The 22,747-nt window shown below is 50.7% G+C and overlaps 1 protein-coding gene across 1 annotated transcript; it reads right to left on the bottom strand.

Annotated features, from left to right (window-relative positions):
* Positions 1-2,934: 2,934 nt before the first annotated feature.
* On the bottom strand, positions 2,935-22,232 carry NFILZ (NFIL3 like basic leucine zipper). The gene is made up of 3 exons (XM_059159719.1): positions 21,921-22,232; positions 6,279-6,376; positions 2,935-5,954 (listed from the first exon to the last, which is right to left on the bottom strand). Exon 3 carries the CDS (start codon positions 5,937-5,939, stop codon positions 5,079-5,081), a length of 861 nt encoding a protein of 286 aa, XP_059015702.1. The 5' UTR covers positions 5,940-5,954; positions 6,279-6,376; positions 21,921-22,232; the 3' UTR covers positions 2,935-5,078.
* Positions 22,233-22,747: the final 515 nt, after the last annotated feature.

A 22,747-nucleotide genomic window follows, 5' to 3' on the forward strand; every position in this document is an offset into this window, starting at 1 on the left:
TTATTTGACAGAGAGAAACCACAAGTAGACGGAGAGGCAGGCAGAGAGAGAGAGAGAGGGAAGCAGGCTCCCTGCTGAGCAGAAAGCCCGATGCGGGACTCGATCCCAGGACCCTGAGATCATGACCTGAGCCGAAGGCAGCGGCTTAACCCACTGAGCCACCCAGGCGCCCGAAAATCAATTTTTTTTTAAGTAGATTCCACACCAAGCGTGGAGACCCACATGAGGCTTGAACTCACAACCCCGAGATCAAGACCTGAGCTGAGATCAACAGTTGGGCACTTAACCGACTGAGCTACCCAGGCACCCCGAGTAAATTAATTTTTAGAATGAATGAATGAACCATTGTTATGGTTGAGCCAGAAATTTGGCCCAAAACCCCTGGTGACCAAAACAAAAACTGAAACAGGATTAGTTACAGTTTCTATGTGGATAAACAATCCGGTTCCTGAGGAAGGCCCTGTGCCAAGCCACAGAGGTACTTCTTCTCACTTAGTCTCCATAAGAAGCCTCTGTGGGGTGAGCATATTTGGAATCCCCACTGACAGATAAGCAGGGGAAGCCTGATGATATGCAAGAGACCACCTAGCTGGGACAGGATGCTGCCCAGCCCCCAAACCCATCTGCTCACCCCTGTGCCACCTTCTCCCAAACTGGTCTAAGAATCACCCAGGTGCTGATTATAAAATACATATTCCAAAACCTCTCTCCAGGAAAGTCTGATGCGGGGGGGTTTATAACTAAACAAGCACCTCTAGGTGATTCTGCTGAGCGAGCAAGTTTGAATAATGGCACTTTGTGCAACTTTGCAATAGTTGCTCAAAGTTTGAATAATGGCAAGTTTGAATAATGGCAATTTGTGCACTTTGTGCAAAGAATGAGAGAAAGACAGAAAGGGGCTGGTCTAAATACTTCCATGCGAAAAACAAAACTGGAAAACATGTATAGGAACATTTAAGAGACTATGTCTATGCCCTTGAGACATGGAAGGACTCTTCAACAAGACAAAGCAATGTACGAACCATCCAAAAACATCAATAAATTTGGAGACATCCCATTTCCCAGTTTTGGTTGAAATACAACACATCATTGATAAAATGAAAAAAACAAGTCAGGTGAAAAGCCTGTGATGTTCATAGGTGATCTGTGATCTGGAATATGTGAAGAGCTCTGAGGAATTAGTAAGAAAAAGGTAAATGTCCTGACAGAACAGACAATTCACAGAAGAGGAAATCCAAGAGGCCAACCGATTTTAGCAAAGACATTCAACAGAGGAACGAAAGTTAAACCTTTGTACACCCTCCAAATAGGCAAAAATCAAACTGCCCATCAAAACCAAGTATTGGGGGCACCTGGGAGGCTCAGTGGGTTAAAGTCTCTGCCTTCAGCTCAGGTCATGATCCCAGGGTTCTGGGATCGAGCCCCACATTGGGCTCTCTGCTCGGTGGGGAACCTGCTTCCTCCTCTCTCTCTGCCCGCCTCTGCCTGCTTGTGATCTCTGTCTGTCAAATACATAAATAAAATCTTAAAAAAAAAAAAAAAAACAAGTGTTGGCAGAACGAAAACTTCTTTTACAGGCAAGGGATTGTAAATTGGCAATGTCACTCTGCAGAGAATTTTGGCAATACCAAGGTTGAGGACAAGCATCCCTAGGATCCACTGTTCTACTCCTGGGGATATACCATCAGCAAACTATGGCCAACGGGCCACATCTGGGCACACCTGTTTTGGGAAGTAAAGTTTTATTAGAACGCAGCTACACCCACTCATTTACATATTGTCTATGGCTGTTTTCACGCTACAAAGACAGAGCAGAGTAGACACCACAGTGGCTGTCTGACCCACAAACCGAAAAGTATTTACTCTCTGGTCTCATACAGGAAAATTCACCAACCTCCGTTCCGGATCGATGGTTCTCAAACTTTAATGTGCATGTGGGTCTCCTGGGGATTGCATTAAAAGGCAGGTTTTGATTCAGCTGTTCTGGGTGGAAGCTGAGAGTCTGCATTTCCAGCAAGCTCTCAGTTCAAGCTGGGCTGCTGGCCCATGGGCCATGATTTGAGTAGAAAGGATCCAGGTGACACAGAGGTCAGCCATGATGTGTCTGTGACTCCTTGATAGACAAGACAGAGAAACGTGTCCTTATCATCGTCTTCAGCTCCTTTGAGCTCTGCCTCCAGCAATCAACAAAAAAGCAAGCAGAAACTTTCACTCAATGTGTATTGCACACACTCTACGTGGGTCATACACGCCTGGAGCAGGAGGGGAATTTCATGCATTCATAGCCAAAAAGATCCCCCTAGCCTTCAAGGATGGGTAAAAGAGGAAACATATGCAGCCATACAATGTCCTAAAATTTGGCCCCCAAGTCAACCATGAGTACAACAGACATAAACTGAGGGGCCCGTGAGCACCCCAGGGTGCGATGTGGCACTAAAGTTCTTATGGCAGCAACTCCCTGGAAGACACGTGGAAGGTTGCCAGCTGCCTACTGCCTCTCAGAGGTCAAAGGCCACATCTGTGGTCCCAGAGCTTAGCACAGGAGAGTCATCAACATGACTTGGGGGAATGCTCTGGATGTTCGTGCACGTTTCCCCTTGCAGACTCTTCAGTCTAGAGCACCATTTCTGTCATCCAGTTTCTGTGTGACACAGGGTAGGAACTGAAAAATATATTTGTTGAAAAAAATATGTATTTGACGAATGAAGAAATGTTTCATATTCAGTTCCAAAGTTATCATATATAAATAGCATTGACCAAAAAAAAAAAAAAAAAAAAAAAAAAGAGCCAGACCAGGGAAGGGAAGGGAAATAATTCTAAAGAAGGAGAGGATATTTCCCCTGAAGAGAGCTCTACTCAGGCTGGGAACATAAGAGCTTTCTAAAGAGGAAAAAAAGGGAGGGGAGTTAACATTTGTTGAACACTTGCTGTGTATAAAGCGCTATGCACACAATACTTGAGATTTAATCTTCTCAAACTCTCTGGGGGTGTGTGGTGGTCTCTCTTTTGGAGAGGAAGAAACAGAGAAAACCACGATGCCAGCTACCTCCGAGCAGAAGGAGGGAAGCAGGAGGGGGTTCTGAGTGGCCCCCCGTGGCAAGAATAAGAGCAGATGGAAATGTGCGGGAAGCAGGGGTTTCGACTCTAGCAAAGGAGTGGTGATGCGTGTTAGAGGAACTCTATCCCTAGAGGTCTCCATCCCTAGAGGCATCCAAGAAGACTGGATGAGGACCCACCAAGAGACTCTGGGGTTCCCTTCTGATGTGGGAAGTCGATGATTTGCTTGAAGCAGATTCACCTCTGGGCTTTTCCAACTGGGACTGGAAGGTTAAAGAGGGCCTGAGTGACCCAAAGATGGCCAGCCCCTGCCCCCGTGTCCATAGGACACGAGTGAGGTTGTCCCAGACACCTCAGACTCCAACTAGGTGGCACTATCAAGAGCAAGCACCAAGCCACCCACATCTCCCAGCAGTGGGCTGCTACACGGCCACCCAACCTCCGTCTGCCCTCTCCCTTAAGCATTTTTAATATCCCTCTGGTCAGAGCCAGAGCTTCCTTAAAGGCCTTTGTGCAAATTAGCCACAGCTGTATGGCACGTTTGTGTTGGAGGTTAGCTCCTATGCACACCGAGTCTCTACCCTCCCAGCTAGGGGCACCGGCTGGGGAGAAACAGACCAGAACCTCTTCCTCCAGGAAGCCCTCCTTCCGCCTCCCCAGGACACTCTTGGGAGACAAGAGTCTCTGAGCCAAAGCCAAAGGCCTGTGCCCAGGGGCAGTGATGGCCAAGACTCCCCTGGTTACAGCTGTGACCAGCAAGATGGGAGGCCCAGCCGGGCCCTTGTGCTTGGCTCCCACTGGAAGACCCAGCGCTCAGAAGGTGTTGGGGGCGGAGGGGATGACCTTGCCCAGTCCCAGTCTGGAACTGGAACCAAGGAGTGAGCAGGTAGAGAGGGGCTGAGCAGTGAAGTGTGGGTTCCCTGCGCTGCCCAGTAGAAGCAGTGCTCCTGGCTGGTACATGTGTGTGTCTGAGATAAACCCAGGGTCACCAAGAACGGTCCAGCCCCTGAGGCTGCCGGTGGGCGGGGGGGGGGGGGGGGGGGGGGGTGCCTGAGGCCCAGTGACCCAGCTGGCCAGGGGCAGCCAGAGCTGAGAGACTACGTCAGCCCAGAGGAGTGCTCCTCCTCACCCAGCTCTCCCGACAGAGTTGGGGGCTTTTTATCCAGAATCTAATAAAAACCGTGATTTTCTTTTTTTTCTAAAAAAGTGGTGCCTGAGTGAGAAACTGTGGAGTGGGGGGGGTCTTTGATGAGCTCGGGGTCTCCAGGGTCCCGGGGAGAGCTTCCCTACAGTGGTCCCTTCTGTCCTCAGAAGGGGCTGAGAGGCCCTTGGGGGCAGCCAGAGAGAGAGAAGAAATGGACTCCCACCCCCACCCTACTCCCGACATGGCTGACCTGTTCCAGTGGTTCCAGACCCCGACCCAAGACACAGAGGAAACCATCTGACCTGGGGGAGACCGACTCCCAAACTAGCCGGGAGAGCCCCAGACACCCTGACACATTGCCTCCTCCTTCGGCAGGACCCTTAGCACGTCTCTCCCCAAACCCCGACTCCTGCCTCCAGCACAGGAACTGCCGAGCCACGAGTGTGTCTTAGGCTGAGCCCAGAGAGAGGGTCCAAAGATCGCGAGTGGGTGGGGGGAGGGGCGGGTAAATTGTGAAAGTAAGTGGGTGAGGGAATGAATGAACGGAAGGACAGGTGAGCACGGGAGTGAGCGAGTCAATGAACGAATGAAGACAGGAAGGACAGACGGCTGGAAGTCAAGGAGGGAGAGAGAAAGAGAGAGAGGGCAGGAGGGAAAAGGGACTACCCCAAACACATATTTCAGGCAGGATGGCAACCAAGCTATGATCCAAGTTGAAAGCCCTTCCCCTCCTCCCAGAGGGACACTGAGCCGTGGACCCCCTCCAAGGCCCTGGCCCAGCCTGGGAGCTGATTCAGGGGCAAGCCATCTTCCCCAGACACACCCATGGTTGGTCCCAACACCCCTTTGCAGGCCTGGCCCTGCCCAGGGGAAGCCCTCAGAGGGGGGCCCGGCCACCCCCCCACCCTGGAGGTCCTCTGCCCAAGGCTTGGGACTTGATGCGCAGTTTGTGGGGCAGGGAGGGCTGAGGAAGGCCCTCAGGATCGCTCCCTGGGACAGGATAGGCCATCCCAGGAGGCAGCTGCATGGGATCGGCCGTGGGGGTGAGCAGCACATCGGAGGGCCCAGGGGCTTGGTAGCCAGAGGCCATGGGTGACCACAGCCCCCAGAAGGGCCTGAGCTCCGGTCTGGTCCCCCCATGCTCATCCAGGAGATGACAGCTGAACAAGGTAGCTGGGAGGGCAGCCTGCAAGGCCATGTCCATTCTCTTGGGGGTGTGGGGAGCAGGGTCCTGGGGGCACCTGGGGGAAGAGGCCAGACCAGTCCACTTGTGAGCCACCAGGCAGCCCCGGCATCCTGGAACCCCAGTGTCCAAAGCGCATGGCCTCAAAAGGCAGCCATGGGAGCCAGGGAGGGAGGGGAGTGGCTCAGCCCTCGAACCCAGCTCTCCAGTCCAGGGGGGCTCCCACAGCAGCGCCTGCAGGGGCAGGGTCCGGGAACCCGCAATGGAGGGCAGAAGCCCAAAGCGATGCCTGAGCGCCCACAGCTCAGCCCTGAGCAGAGCGTTCTCCTCCAGCAGCGCGGCCAGCCTGCTCTCGAGGGCCGCGTCATTGAGACGCCTCTTCTCCCGGGACCTCTTGGCCGCTTCGTTGTTCTTCCTCCGCTTCTCCCAGTAAACCGTGTCCTTCTTCTCTTCCGGCATGAACTCACGCTGCCGCCGCACGACTGGGCCCCTGCCCCGCAGGGTCTTGCTGCGACCCTGAGATACAACTGGAAGGCCTGAGAGACCCACGTCCATGGCCGCCTGAGGGTCCTAGGGAACAGGAGAGCGGTCTCGGACAGGAGGCAGGAAGCTGACCTGGATGACTGTCCCCCTAATTTATCCTGAGACCGCACGCCACTGCTGGGGGAGGGCACAGTAGAGTGGGAACCCAGGTGGAGGCGGGGATGGAGGCCGAGAGGGAGGTGGTGGAAAGGGAAGCTGGTGGGATGATTTGGTGCCCGAGGGAGCAGCAGTGGAGGCTGCCAGAGATGCCACGTGGCTGGAAAAGGTTTAGGAGCAGACCACAGTCTATGCAGAGCTGGTAGGGCACCCCATTCTCAGGAATATGCAAGCTCCTTCCCCCAGGGTTCTTACCGCTGAGAAAGTCAGCTGACAAGACAAGGGTTCAATTCAGTCTGAGTTCCACGGTAAGATCCTTGAAGATTCAAAGGGAGATAGAAAGAAGGCTAAACCTAGAAAGAAAGAAAGTGTGTCCATGGAGTTAAACTGAGCCAAGTTGGGGTCAGAAAATAAGCCACTATTCATCTGAACTGTGCTGAGGTTATGTCCCAAGATCTCCTCGACATGTGGCCACAATTTTGCACCTGCCCATTCATCCGTCCACCTACCCATGCATCCAGAAGGTGATCTGTTCACCTGTCCACACACTCAACTGTCCATTTGTTCGTCCCTCTACCCACCTATTTAACCAACTCGCCATCCATCCATTTATCCACTCAAGGACCCATCCGCCATCTTGTTTGTCCATCCATCCACTCAGTCAAACATCCACCTGTCCCCCCATCCAATTACAGAATCATCTACACATCTACCGTCCACATGCTCATCCACCTAACTGTCCAGTCACTGTAGGTTCATTTTGAAAAATAATATTTTGCCTACAGGTAGCAAATAAAAAGTAGACAAACTGGACTCCATAAAAAAAAAATCTTAAATTTTGTGGATCAAAAGATAGGAGGGGGTTGGGGAGAAGGGGGTGGGATTATGGACATTGGGGAGGGTATGTGATTTGGTGAGTGCTGTGAAGTGTGTAAACCTGGTGATTCACAGACCTGGGGATAAAAATATATGTATATAAAAAATATATGTTTATAAAAAATAAAAAAAATAAAAAATAAAAAATAAAAAAAAAAAAAAGATACTGCCCATAAGGTAAAAAGATAACCCACAGAATGGGAGAAGATATTTGCAAATCATATGTCTGGTAAGGGATTAATATCCCAGAACACACAGAGAACTCCTACAACTCAGCAAAAAAAAAAAAAACCACCTCAATTCTAAAATTGTCACAGAGCTGGAATAGGTCCATAAGCAGACAGGATCCTCAACATCACTTATCATTATGGAAATGCAAATCAAAACTACAATGAGATACCACCTCACATCCATTCGGATGATTACCATCAAAACAAGACAGAAAATAGCAGATGTTGGCCAGGAAGTGATAAAATCAGAACCCTCGTGCACTGTTGGTAGAAATGTAAAACAACACAGCCATTGTGGAAAACAGTACGGTGGTTCCCCCCAAAAAAACAAAAATAGAATTACCCTATAATCTAGGAATTCCACACTTGGGTATTGCAGGAATACCCAAGAGAATTGAAAGCAGGATCTCAAGGAAGTATTTGTCCAGCTCTGTTCATAGCAGAATTATCCATGATAGCCAAGAGATGGAAGCAACCCAAGTGTCCATTGACTGATGAATAAATAAGCAAAATAGGGTCCATCCATACAATGGACCATGATTCTGCCTTAAAAAGGAAGGCCATTCTGACACCTGCTACAAGGTGGATAGACCTTGAGGACATGGGCTCGGTGAAATAAGCCAGACACAAAAAGACAAATGTTGTAGGGTGACATTCAGAAGAGGTACTTGGAGTAGTCGAGATCATAGAGACAGAAAGGAGAACGGCGGATGCCGGGGGCTGAGGGGAAAGGAAAATGGGGAGCTATGATTCAAGGGGTACAGAGTTTCCAGCTTACAAGTGTATGGGGAATGGATAGTAGTGAGGGTTGCACAACAATGGAAATGCACTTAAAATCCCTGAACTGTATATGCCAGCCAGCCTTTCACAGGTCCATTCATTCATCTCTATATTCATCCATGGGTCCATCCATCCACCCAAACACCAACGATCAGTCCATGAGAACTTGCCATGTACCTAGTTCTGAAGAACCAGAACGTGAAAAGCAGTGGTGGAAAAAAAGAGTCAGAATCACGAGACTCCGAGCTCCTGGGATTGGGAGCTAGAAAAGACGCCTTGGGTCCCAGGGATACCCCAAGAATGGGGGAGCACCTCCTTCTCCTCTCAGCTCAGTTTCTCATACTGGTTTTCTTGAAAATTCTAACCCAGTGTAGGCTCTATCAACCTCCTGAGTTCCCTGAACCTAGGATGTCCTCACCTTTCATGATCCTGATACGAAACAGGTGGAGAGAAAAAAAGAAACCCCAGAGCAATCAGGGGATTCTGCCTGAGGAGCCATGATAGGCTCCAAGAAAGAGTAGACATTGAGAACATGGCACCCTATGACTAACCTTCATGAGGGCATGTACACATGTCTTTGTCTACCACTGGTGCCGAGCATTGTACTTATAGACAATAAGTAGTAAATAAACACGGTTGAATGAATGAATGAATGAATGGACAGATGAATAAAAAGAGGACTTTGGGGCCACTGGGTGTCTCAGTGGGTTAAGCCTCTGCCTTCGGCTCAGGTCATGATCTCAGGCTCCTGAGATGGAGCCTTGCATGGGCTCTCTGCTCAGCAGGGAGCCTGCTTCCCCCTCTCTCTCTGCCTGTCTCTCTGCCTACTTGTGATCTCTGTCTGTCAAATAAATAAATAAAATGTTAAAAAAGAAAAAAAAAAGAAAAAGAAAACAGGACTTCGTTCACAAATAGGAAATATTTGACCCTCCTAAAATAAGACAAAATCAGAGAAGGAGACAAACCATAAGAGATTCTTGATCATAGGAAACAAGCTGAGGGTTGCTGGAGGGGAGGTGGGTGGGGGATGGGGTAACTGGGTGATGAGCATTAAGGAAGGTACTTGAGGTAATGTGCACTGGCTGTTACATGCAACTGATGAATCACTAAGCTTACCTCTACCTCTGAAAGAAAGAAAGAAAGAAAGAAAGAAAGAAAGAAAGAAAGAAAGAAAGAAAGAAAGAGGAAGGAGGAAGGAAGAAAGGGAGGAAAGAAGGAAAAAAAAGAGGGAGGGAGGGGGAGGAAGGAAGGGAATGAATATTCGGCTGTCCGTTTCATTGCCAGTTGAAAACTGTGAAACCTATCACATTTCCCCTTTTGCTCTGGCCACCGAGAAACGTCCGCTCAGTTTTAAGATAAACTGTAATAGCCTTCTTTGTCTTCTCCAGTGTTATTATTTGAATTTAGTCTTTTGCTCTGTGCTATCAGTGCCTGGGCTTAGTGTCTGTGGCTGCATAAGGTCATTCAGATCACATATAAAAGAGAACTGAGGCATAAACCATCAAAAATCAAAATTCCGGGGCGCCTGGGTGGCTCAGTGGGTTAAGCCTCTGTCTTCAGCTCGGGTCATGATCCCAGGGTCCTGGGATCGAGCCCCACATCGGGTTCTCTGCTCGGCGGGGAGCCTGCTTCCTCCTCTCTCTCCTCTCTCTCTCTGCCTGCTTGTGATCTCTCTTTCAATAAAAAAAAAAAAAAAAAAAAACCAAAATTCCTCAGAACTCTGACCATGATTCTAAGTCCACATTTCCCAAAGTATGTTGTGAGGAACCCCAGTGCCAAGGGTTCTCTGCCAAAAGAACAAAGAAAAATACGATGCATGTGAGAAATACTGCATATTTCATTCCCTCTGTAAGAACAATTAAAGGCTCTGAGAAGTCCTGCAAAAAAAAAAAAAAAAACCCACGTATTTACCCTTGTTTGATTTAAAGGTTCTCAAATTTTTTTACCCACAAAATATTTATTTCACATAATACCTTGGGATGCATGTTTATTCACTCATTCGTACAACAGAGTGCCAGGTCTTACAATGGCTACTAGAGCAATAGAGGAAAATCAAGCAACCCCCTGACTTCACAAAGCCCATAGTCTCTTGGTAAATGTGAGTGAGATGATAATGGAAAATACAGGCTCAGAGAGGGTCTGTTATCTGCCCAAGTCACACAATAATTAAGTGGCAGAACAAGGATTTGAACCCAATCTAATGTGTGGGTCCATTCTGTTTACAGCTCTGAGGGATTGCTATGTCTGGCAATCCTGGCTGGGCTTGGAGAAAAAGGCCTTGTGGGGTTCTGCAGTCACCTGAGTAGCCAAGAAGTCCTAGTCACTAGAGGGACTCCTGTGCCAGTGCCTGAACCCTCTCTGAGAAATCCTGGTTCCTGGGGGGACTCCAGCACCAAGACCTAAGACCCCCTCTGAAGCCCAACAGGCATCTGGGACCACCTGCCTACCTGCTGGTGCTTGCTGCAGTGGGGGACAGCCCCACACTGGCCCATCTCCCATGGGCTAGAGAAGCATCTGCCATGTATGGACCCTGGTCCACAGGAGCCAGGTGGGGAGCAGCCCTGGGTTCGCACCTGGCTACTACTCACACCTGGGCTTTGTTCTTGGCAGCCAGAGGAACTAACACAACCTTGTTCAGGAGGCCAAGTTCACTGACCCCTTCCAGACGTCTTAGGCCACCACACCTTCTGGCAGGAACGTATCATCCTGCTGACGGAGAAGAAAACCAAGGCTCAGGAGCTTACACAGCTGGCCTGAGGATACTCAGCAATATCACCCACAAGCCTGGCATTCCCTCCCAACCTTTCCTCCCAGCAAGGTGAGGGCCACCACCGACTCCAGCCCCAGAGCCACTACTGACACCCCCGGCATCCTCCTCTCCTGGCCCCATTCATGCGCCCCCCCACCAATTCCCCACCCACATGTGCATGCTTCCTCTCCATGCTCTCCACAGCCCTGGCTGCTGGCCAAGCATTTCCTAGCCCACCTGTCCCCCCACACTCACCTCCTGGTCTCTCCAAACCCACCAACAGCCCAGAGGACTCTTTTCAAAACCCTACTTATCCTCAGCTTGGAAATCTCTGGGGTGTGCTTAAGAAAGTGTCAGCATCTTAAATTCTTAAAAACAGTGCTCCACGTGCACCTGGGTTCACCCCTTTCTCCACCCTGGGGCCAGGGAGTAAGCAGAGGAAGACGATGCATGAAAGTTTTTTGGAATGAACTGATGAATGTATGAGTGAGTATCTGAAGAAATTAATGAGTAAAATGCAAGTGAATGAATGAGTAAGCAGATGAAGTAATGCTCGAGGGTCAGGGGCCCTGAGAGGGGTACAGTAACCCTGATCAAATCCTCTCTACCTGCTAAAGGGCTGGACCTGGGCCTTCCACTGCCCAGAAAGCTCATCTGAGCCCCAACCAAGACAAAACCTTAGACAGGCTCTCACTCAGAGTGCCTTGTCCCACCCGTCACAGCATCCTCCTGCTGCCCACCTGGCCCTGTCCAGGGGACCCCAGATGGTGTCCTGACCACCGTTCCAACTTCAAGGATGTTGGCAAGAGCCCAGGAGTTGATGTGCATTGTGGAGCACATCCCAGGGCCCTGGGGCCAGCATCCAAAGGCACCATCCTGGCTCAGGGAGAGAGAGTAGAAGAGAAGGGGCCAAATGAGCTAGAAAGGGAGGGGACAAAGCACAGGGGTCCTCTAAGACTAAGCCAAAACCAGCAGATGGCCAAAGAAGGCAGCAAAGGCTGGCGGTCAGGTAGAGGAGGGGAGGGGGGCTCTTGCGCCAAGCCAATCAAGTAGACGGGCTAGTCTCACTGTGCAGCTCCCTTCCTGAGTCCCCCCTCCCTGTGGCTTGGCCTGAGCCCCCCCTAACCACGACCCCCCACCTCCACAGGAACCCAAATGGAGATGGGGCAGTAGATAGCTCAGTTGCCTGAATTTATTTAGAGAAGAGGCAGCGAGGGCTGGGCTGGGTCTTCCTGTGGTCGCCGAGGAAGCACTTAATGGAAAGCAGTAAGTCAGGGGCACTCCTATGCAAAAGCCCGCAGCAGCGGCAAATAAGGAAACAGGAAAATGGTCTCCCCCAGAGATGGCCCTGGCCAGTTCCACACCAGCCCCATCAGCCTCCACAGCCTCCCTGACCGATGGCCATCAAAGCTCTACTTGGTTTTCTGGAGTGACGGGGAACTCATTCACTGTAAGCCAAGGCACTGCCGGGCTGCATGAACTCTCACGAATGAGGTTTTCCTGGAATGGAGCTAATACCCACCTTCAGCAGACCTTTCCTTCTTAGAATTCATCCCCTCTGTTCGTGAAAAACTCCTCCCTTTGGCCCCTAAATGCGCTGAGAAGTTGATGGGTTGATGCTCACATCCCCCCCAGCCCCTACTCCAGTCTGCTTTCCTCAAAGGAAAGCAGCTATGTCTGTTCAGTACCTACTATGTGCCAGACACAAACAGTGTCCCACTTTGCACTTATCAGCACTCAGAGAACAAAGTTTGGTCATCACCCTCATTTAACAGATGAAAAAACAGAGAGTCTGAGAAGTCAAGAGACTGACCTGAGTCAGCATGGCCAAGAATGCAAGTACAGTGGGCTCTGGAGCTCACAACTTTCTAACACACCAGGTTAAACCTTCCCCGCTTTCCCCACTCCTTCCACCAAAGACACAGTTTTGAATTCATTTAGTACCTCTGACCAGTGTCCACAGAAGAAAAAAAGGATCCAGAGAACCACACAGCGAACAATGGGACAGGGCTGAGATGAGCACCCAGGCTGCTGGGATGATGCAATGGATGGACCGAGTTAAGACCTTAAGCTTGCTTGAACTGGGTGCAAATCCTCCTTCTTAGTTAAGTGTGTTTGGGCACATCAATTCACCTCTATGAGCTCCCAGTGCCTCCTCTAAAATGAAAACAATAGTAGTACCTACTTCATTGGTTGTGTAAAGAATAAGTGAGATCCTGAGTGTTAAAAGCCAGTACATAATAATAGTAAACGAGCCACATGGCTACTTTTTATTCGATGGTTGTGGTGGTGGTTTTGTATTAGAGCCCTCTTCCACTAGGGCTTCTGCTGAGGTGCTCCCATCATTATTTATGTTGAAAATACCTGTGAGAACCCTCCGAGACCACTCAACACACTGATCAGTTTACAGATAACAAAAGTGGACTTCCTTCCTTTCAACATGGCGGACCAAGTACACAGTGAGACCTTCCCACTCCTCCTCATGCACTTAGAAATGACAGGAAAATACTAACTTGAATGAGGGAAAAAAGAAGTGCCCTATGACAAGGGTATGCCCACCCATGTAGGTACAGGGCCCCTAATATTTGAGATCAAAAGCACACATTCTTAAGAGACTCTGACCAATGAGAAATAACCCAAAGAGATGAGGAATTCATGAAGTTCCCACAAAGTCTCCAACTGGGAGAATTTACATCAGAGGAAATAGAGATCATTGGCACAATCTGAAAGGAGTTTTGCAATGAATAGATTGAGGGACTCAAAAAGATAAAGGATGGGGGGCACCTGATGGGCTCAGTGTGTTGAACCTCTGCTTTCGGCTCAGGTCATGATCTCAGGGTCCTGGGATCAAGCCCCGCATCGGGCTCTCTGCTCAGCGGGGAGCCTGCTTCCTCCATTCTCTCTGCCTGCCTCTCTGCCAACTTGTGGTCTCTCTGTCAATTAAATAAATAAAATCTTTAAAAAAAAAAAAAAAGGATGGAATAATAGCCATAAAACAAGAGGAGGGGTTATGAAACAAAAATAGATTTTTTTTAAAGAACCAGTCAGAACTCAGATATGAAAAATATAGTTGTTAGAAAACATAAGAAATGAGTTGTCTACCAGAAGGAGAAACCAAGACCAAGAACTGGTAATGGGGATTTTATTGGCAGTGATGGACCCAGAACATGGAGCCCAGATTTTAGAAGACCAGAACTAAAGTCAAACTCAGGAGCTGACCCTTGGGGCCATTTGTGAAAACCCTCTTCAAATGTGTCCTGTGATTCCTCCCTCTCCCCACCTTGTTTTTTTTTTTTTTCCTTTTTCCCCTGTATTTTAATGTCACTGCTGAGCTGGACTACATAGTTTCTCCCTAACAAAGAACAGAGCTTTCCTCCCCTGACTTCAGGTGGGACAATAAGCATGGAGAACTGGCCAGCGTTCTCCTCCAAAATTAGAATTAAACAGAATCTAAATGTTAAGGAAAAGAGCTGACTGAGTAAAACTGAGAGAAATCGCCAATACTGGCCATGGGATGCTGGACAGATGGCTTAACGTCTCTGAGCCTCAGGTTCCTTGACTATAAAATGGGCTCAAGGGCCCATGTCACATGCAGATGTTCTGAGAATTAAATCGAAAGTTGTACATACAAGATACCTGGCATATCCAGGGGATCTCACAAGAAACATCTCCCTGGAGCTCAGCAACACTTTTTTTTAGCCCATAGAAACCCCACATGAGGACAAAGCTCCAGTCACTTGAGCCACAAACAGAGGAGAGAAACTTAAAACTTTGAAAGGACAAAAAAAAAAAAAAAAAGGTGAGAAAAAAAGATGAATCAAAGGAGAGAGGGTAGGCTGACTTACAAATCCCCCACCTACGTGGTCAGAGGGCAGCCCACAAGCTTTCCCTTTGCTCTGTGCTATGAGGGGAACTAAAAATGACCACAAACTCTCCAGTGGGTGTAAGGCTTCTTAATACTCACAGGCAAGAGATGACATTTGTGTGGTCAATGCACATCTGGAAAAAGTGTTCACCCCCTTCCCTGACAAGAGAAATACTCATTTGTTTTCATCTACACAATGAGATACAAATTTTTTTCTGGCTGAAATAGGCAAAGATTTAAAAATAATAAAACCTAATGCTAGCAAGGATGCAGTGAGATGGGTACTTGTGTATCTAGAGGGTAAAGGTGTAAACTGCTTCCTGGAAAAGCAATTAAGCAAAATGAAACAAAGTTAGACTCACACCTTGTTTGAGGAATGACAATAACACACTTCTCTCCCACCCGGATCATTGTTCCAGCCATCTCGTTAATCTGGCCTCAGGAGCCTCCGTGTCCCTCCTCAAACACACCATTCCAGCCTCTTTTGTTTCCTGAAGAGATGTTCTCTCACCTCTACATGCTGTCCCTTCTGTCTTGAAGATTCTTCCTCTTCTCTCACCTTCCCCAACCAAATTTTACGCATTCTTCAGGACTGGGTGTAAATGTTACCTCCTACAGCAAGCCCACCAAACTGACCCCTCTCAGCTAGGCCAGGAGCCTCTTCTGGGCTTCCAGCATCCTGTGGGTTTCCTCCATCAATTCAGTGATCACTCTGTATCTGTGTCCCCTCATCCACAGATCTCCAAAATAGGTACTTGATAAACAACAGGAATGAAATATTTGAAGAAGAGGGTGTGCTCTGTGTGGTCCCAGAAGGTTGAGCCAGGACCACAGATTAGGGGACAGAGAGGCAGGTTGTAGTAAGGGTCTGAAATTTTCTAGAGCTGCTTAGGTGGCTTAGTTGGTTAGGTGTCCAACTCAAGTCATGATCTTGGGGCCATGAGATTAGCTCCACCTCAGTCTCCAGGCTGAGCATGGAACCTGCTTAGGATTCTCTCTCTCTCTCTCTCTCTCTGCCCCATCGCCCCTACTTGTGAGCTCTTTTGTTGTCTCTCTCTCTCTCTCTCTCTCTCTCTCTCTCTCAGAATACTAATACTAATACTAATGAATTTCCTAGGAATTCCAGCTCACTAACCCAGCAGAAACCACCTCATGAAGTAATAAGCTGCCCATCACAGGAGGTGTGCAAGAAGGTGGTTGGAAACCACTTCTCTTGCTCTGACTTCTCCACTCCTCTCTGTCCAGATTCAGGGGGCCCGGGATGAAGAAGTTGCCCTTCTCCCCAAGCTGTTCTATGTGGCTTTCTTCTGACTCAGAAGACTGCCCAGTGAGGTCTGTGGACCCACAGAGGCTGTTCCCACGGAGCTGGTACAGCCCAGCCCATTCCTCAGAAAGGCCGCAGAGTCCCAAGAGGCTACACTCTCACGGGGCTGGGGGAGCCTGATGGAGGCTTCGGGCCCTCTCACTCTGAGAAAACCCCTGCCTCATAAAAGCCCCAGTGAAACCGACCTCTAAAACCGAGAACCCTCTGTGGGAACTCAGATTTCAAGGGGAAAATGCAAGGCACTCTGGGACTGCGGCAGGCCCTGCCCCCTCCCCAGGGCCCATGGAGAGGAAGTCGTTGGTACCTCTGTGCCCAACCCACAAGCCCAGCTAGAGTCCCAGATCCCGGTTCAGACTGATAGGCAGAAAGGGGGTGCGGCAGGCCACAGGTTGTCCACCGTCCCGGCTGTGATAATGACACACTGCATGACCTTAGACAGGGGTCAGATGCTCTCCCATCTTCATATAGGTACAAGATTGGAGCCTGAGTCGGTAAGGAGCCCAGGTACATGCTTAGTCCCAAAACACAGCAGGTGTTTTGTTCTTGAATTCCCTGAGCTAATGGAAATTGACCTCCTGAAACTGACCAGGAACAAAATTCATCTCCAGGAACCTTAAGTCCTCAGCTCCAGGCCACGAACACCCCTCAGGCTCCACCTCCCCCTCTATCCAGCCCACACCAGGACAACCCCCAAATGAGAAGAGCCTCAGATCCTTGGGAGCCCCGGCAGACTGGGGCCCAACTGCCTGGGGGACATTCGAGGCCCCTTAACCAGCCTGGGGGTAGTGTCACCAGGTAGGAGTAAGGGCATCTGGCACCAACCACCACCCATGCCAAGGAAAACAGTTTAGAGGTGTCCCCTATCCAGCCAAGTCCAGGACCCAGCCAGGCCCTATTCCCACTCAGGCCCTGGGTCTCTCTTCCAGGGACCTGAGTCCCCAAAGCATCTCCTCTCTGCACTCCTAACACTCCAGACACGGTCCAGCTTCTGGCTTTTGCACAGGCTGTTCCCACCCCCTGGAATGCTGTTCCTCCTGATACTCACGTATGATTGGTCCCTCCCTCACCATCTCCAGGTCTCTCCTCCTTGGCAAGGTCTGTCCTGACCCAGAGGCTGAATCCCCACCCACACACACAACCCTCCATTGTCTCTCCTGACCCTGCTTAGTGTTTCATTCAGGACACGTACCACCCCCTTACTTTTTAGAGACTGACTGATTGGTTTGCTGGACGCTGTCTCTGCTACCAGAATGCTAGCCCCTGAGGGCAGGGACAGCCGCTCTCCGTGTCCCCCGTGCCTAGAGCAGTACCTGACACACAGTAGGTGCTTAATAACTATTCGCTGAGTGAACGAATGAAGAAATGTATGTGAACAATGTCAATTCTCACAACTTCCCTGGAAGGCAGGTTCGCCCCCTTTTGCCACAGAGGCTCAGGGAGGTCCCACAGCTGACCACCCAGCTGGCCACAGGTGGGCTTACAACCCGGGCAGCTGGGCCCAGAGTCGGCCCTCTGAAGACCTGAGATACAGCCAGGTCTTAAAGGCACCTGGACAGCGGGACACAGCTCACGGCTCCAGATTCCGCGCCCAGGGAGCCTCGGGCTTCTTTCCGTGAAATAGGCCCAGGGCACTGAGAGAAAGAGCTTCCGGCTGTGGGACCCCTGCCCTCCACCCCAGGGGTGGCTGTCCCTCCTCCGTCCCCCGGAAATGCACTTAAAGAAACATCCCACTTTCCCTGCCCCCACCCCACTCCTGGAATATACCACGGTTCCTGGAGCAAGGCAGGGCCTGGACCCTGTGATTTCTTTGGGGACCTGAAACCTCCAGTGGCCTCACCCAAACCTCTTCTGGGTTCCCAGCTCTGCCTATGCCAAGCACTTTACAGACATTATCTACCAGAAGGATCTTTTCACCACATAGATTATGCCACGTTCCCACCCCAAACTCTCAGCAGATCAAGACCATGCTCCTTTGCCCAACTCATGGAGCCCCCCACCCCGCACAGTTCCCACAGGGCTGGTCCCCTCTGTGCTCCGACCACTGGGACCCACCACAGGGCCCTTGTACCTACAGACCTGCTGCTTGGACCACTCTTCCTCCCCTCCCCTGGGTTCCTCATTCTCATCCTCTGATTTCAACTCCTCTGAGAAGCCCTCCAGAACTCCCCAGGTGCCCCTACTCTGCACTTACTGAACATCAGGTGTTTCCACTTCTGAGCATTTATTAACCAAGAAATTTTACATTCACTCATGTAACTCAGTGACTAACATCTCTCTTTCTCCAGTGAGGCCAAGACCTGTGTTTCTCCTCCCCAGTATAGTTCCACGCCAGGGCCTGGCACGTAGTAGATGCTCAATAAATGTTTGAATGAATGATTGTTTTGGATCTCATATCACCTGCAGTCTCCCATTCTACAGGTGAGGAAACTGAGGCTAGCTCCCAACTCCTGTTCTGCACTGCCTGTCCCCAACGTCCCCCAACCAGCCTCCTACCCCACCTTCAGCCCTAGGGCACTGGTTCAGATGTTTGTTAATGTTTGGGGACACACTCAGTTGTCATGGCAAGGGGAGCAGATTACTGGCATCTAGTGGGTAAAGCCCAGGGATGCTGCCCACACATCCAGTGCCTGGGACAAAGGATTACCCAGTGTGCGGGGGAGAAACCCTGCTTTAGGAGAAGTGCCCACATCCTAGCCCAATTGATAAAGACCAGCTAGGCCTGGTCCCAGGGGGCCCTGTAATCAGAATCAGTGGGTGTGGTGACACGAGATCCCATGATAGATTTCACCTGGATCCAGCTGCCCCTGTTTCAGCTATTAAAAAAAAAAAAAAAAAAAAAGACACCATCAAAAGACACTAACCACAAAGCAAAAAGGTGACAAACAGAATGGAAAAAAATATCAGCAAATCATAGATCTCATAAGGGATTGATATCCAGAATATATAAAAAATACCTACAGCTCAGCAATAACGACCAAAAAAATAAACAAACAAACGAATGAACACCTTAATTAAAATTGAGTGAAAAGCTTGAACAGACAATTCTCCAAAGATAATCAGCCAATAAGCCAGTGACAAGAGGTTCAATATCACTCATCACTCGGGAGGACAACTGGCCCTCGGACAGTGCAGGTTTGGACTATACAGGCCCCCTCACACACAGGTTCCTTCATAAACACCATCCAGGACAGTCAGTGCATTTTCTCTTCCTCGTGATTTCCTTAACAACACTGCCTTCTCTCTGGCTGATCTCACTGTCAGAAAACAGCCCACGATCCATGTAAACACACAAAATAGTCTTTCATCGACTGTTCACGTCCTCATGAAGGCTGCCAGTCAACAGCAGGCTGGTCGTAGGTTTTGGAGAGCCAAAGGTGATGTGCAGATTTTTGACTTGCAGGGGTTTGTGCCCCCAGTCCCCGTGTTCAAGAATCAACAGTACAATGAGATACAGCCTCACACACATGAGGACACTACTATCAAAAAAAAAAAGGAAAAACAAAATAAAAGCAAAAACAAAACAAAGCCAGAAAATCAACAATGCTGGCAAGCATGTGGTGAAACTGGAATCTTCACACACCGTTGGCAGAAATATAAAATGGCACAGCCCTTCACTATGGAAAACAGGATGGGGATTCCTCAAAAACTTCAAAATGAAACTACCATATGATCCAGCAGTTCCATTTGTGGGTCTACACAAGTCCCTGAAAGCAGGGACTCAAAGAGGTGTGGGCACACCCATGTTCACAGCAGAATGATTCACAGCAGCTACAGCATGGAAGCAGCCACAGCATCCATCAGGACATGAACAGATCAACACAATGTGCTCCGTCTATACAACGGAACATTCAGCCTAAAAAGGAGGGTCGTTCTGACACCTGCTACGACACAGATGGGCCTTGAGGACCTTTTGCTCAGTGAAATAAGCCAGTCACAAAAAGACAAATGCTGTATAAACCCGCTGATATGAGGTCCCCAATGTGGAGACATGGACAGAAGGTAGATGGTGGACACCAGGGGTTGGGGGGTTGGGGGAACTGGGAATTAGGATTTAAGGGGGACAGAGATTCAGTTTGGAAAGGTGAGAAAGTTCTGGAGACAGATGCTGGTGACAGTCACACAACATTATGGCTGTATTTAATACCCCTGGGCTGTATACCTAAACATGGTTAGGATGGCAAATTTTATGTTATGTATATTTTACCAAAGTGGAAAAAAAAAAACACTGTGCAAGTGGCCCTGTCTGAAGCATGGGCTGGCATGCCTGCAGAACCCAAGACACGTCCAGGCCGCCAGGGCCCCCGCCTCCCATGGGGTAAAAGCCCAAGTCCTTCCCAAAATTCAAAAGGTCCTACACAACCTGCCCCATTCCCTCCCTGCCCTCCTGCCTTCCTGTCGCCCTGCTCTTCACTCCACTTGGGCCACAAGGGCCTCCTTGTTCTTCCTCCAACACACCTGACCCAGTCTTACCCCAGGGCCTTTGCACAGGGTGTGCTCTCCCATTTCAATATCTGCATGGCCGATCCCCTCGGTCAATGCCCATCAGCCTCTATGAAGGACAGAGTTTTTGCAGCCACCCAACCCCTCCACATCAGACTTGAAGTTTGGGGAGCAAGGCCTGACATAGACAGTGGGTAGTCTCTGAGACACTGGGGTATCTCCCCTGCTCTTCCCATCTGAGCATGGCCCAGAGGCCCCCAGGCACCTGCTGCCACCAGATGGTGGGCACAAAGCGATTGTTCGATAAACACATGAGTAAAAGTGCATTACGGAGGGACAGAGAAGAAGAGAAAGAGATACAGACAGAAACAGAAAAGGCAGGAAAGGCAGACAGGGAAAGAGAGAGAGAGGCCAGCAGAAGGAGAGAGAGAGAGAGAGCAGATTGCCCCTAACCCATGAGCGGCAGCCCCCCCCCCCACGACAGACCCCAGCGGACAACAGCCAGAGGTCTGTAACCACCACTGTCTGCAGCAAATGCTCACTCCCATCCTCAGGGCCCCTGGGACCTCGCAGCACTTACACTGGATCCCAGCAACCCCCAAATCTTTACCTCCAGTTCACCCCACAATAGTCAGGCCCCACAACACACATACCTGAGGACAAACACGCAAGGTCTGCGCAGCTGCTGGACCCATCTAACCACCACATCCCGGAACACTGTGGGACCCCCCTCCTGTGACAAACCCAGCCCTCCCCTACAGACAGACCCCTAGACGACCACACCACAGCAGACCCGCCCAGGTCCCCATGCACCCTATTCTGAGACCTCAGCCTTCCATCCAGTGCCCCCCACACACACACCCCAGTGAGTGTAGTCACCCATAACGACTGGCACTATCAAGGCCATTTTGGGGTTCCAGAAAGCCTGAGCTTTTCACCCCTAAGTGCTGACCAGGCAACAGCAGCTGCCCTCAGCCTCCTGATGTAGGGGATGGGGCCGGGTACGGTCGCAACAGCCAAAGAAGGAGCAGAGAGGAGGGCCGAAGCCAGGAGAGAAGGCAGCAGAGCTGGCACAGTGAAGGTGGGCTTTGCAGGCAGTGGGCTGCAGAGAGAAGGCCCCCCAAAATAGATGCAGGCATTGGGGGCCGAAGCCAGATGCTCCCACCCACCGCTGTGTGAGACTGACCCTGGCCGCCACCCCGCTACACAGCCCTTCCTGTCCCATCCCCAGGGCCACACCGGGTCTCCCTCAGGGCAGGGGGGTCCGAGGAGACAGAGCCCAAGAGGGGAGAGGACAGGCCCTTCCGAGTCAGACAGAGATCTGTTCTCCCTCGCCCAACCCAGAGCGGAGCTTGGATGAGGCCACAGAGATGTGACAGACAGAGACAAAGAGACACACAGGTAGGGAGACACACAGAGAGAATCCCAAAGAGAACCAGAGACCCTGAGACACGGGGAGAGACACACAGAGAGAGCTGGGGCAGGAAAGCTGGAGGGAGCAGAAAAGACTCAGAGACCGCATGAGAGCTACAAGGACACGGGAGACAGGTGGGGGAGGGGGTGGATGTCTGGGCGAGGGTCCCCGAGGGTCCCCTGGAGCCCTGGCTGTCGGGCAGCCCAGGCGGGCCTCTACCTGCACACGGGGCTCACTTCCCAGATCGCTGTTTCCCCAGTAAGTCCTGCGTGAGCCACGAGCCGCCACACGTCAGCTGCGCGGGGCCTCCAGACGCCTCCGCGGTAGAGGGAGTCACCAGCGCTTCCGTAGAAGCGACACCCCGGCCCCCAGTCTGTAGTCCGTGGCTTTCCCTGCAGAGCTGTCCCCCCCCCCACACACACACACCTGATGTCTGCCCGGGGAGCAGGTGCTGTGGGCTGGCTCCAACTCAGGGGGGTCACTGGGGTGCAAACAGCCCCAGCAGGAGGTTTTAAAGGGAGGCGGACCTGCTGGCCTCACCACTGGGGGCCCAGCAAGGCGCGGGGGTGGGGTGGGGGGTCTGGATGGCCAAAGCTGGAACATCTCTTTCCATCCCACTAAAGCCCTTCCGGAAAGATCAGAGGAGCAAAAGGAAGGGTCCCTTTCTCCCCTTCCCGGTGAGGATGCTCTCCTGCTCAGACGCCTTCTGTAGCTCCTCGTTGCCTTTCAGGTTTGCCCTGGACATACCCTCTCTCCCCAGTCTACCCAGCAGAGGAAACAAACCCAGAGCACTTTGGAATGTGCCCACAGGGGAAAGTGAGGCCCAGTCCTAAACTGCAATATGAGTTTTCTGAGTGGACATCAGGAAATGAGGATGGAAGGTATTCCAGGCAGAGGGAACAGCACATGCAAAGGCTTGGAGGTCAGAACCGCAAGGATGTGCTCAGGCGGATCCTGCGAGAGATGGTCATTGCTGCTTGGAGGAGAGCCCTCGCACTTGGTCCCTGGACGTGAACAGCCTGCAGGGGCAGAATGGGGGGGCTGGA

This window comes from Mustela lutreola, chromosome 2 (assembly GCF_030435805.1).
Source record: "Mustela lutreola isolate mMusLut2 chromosome 2, mMusLut2.pri, whole genome shotgun sequence".
Classification (NCBI taxonomy): Eukaryota; Metazoa; Chordata; class Mammalia; order Carnivora; family Mustelidae; genus Mustela; species Mustela lutreola.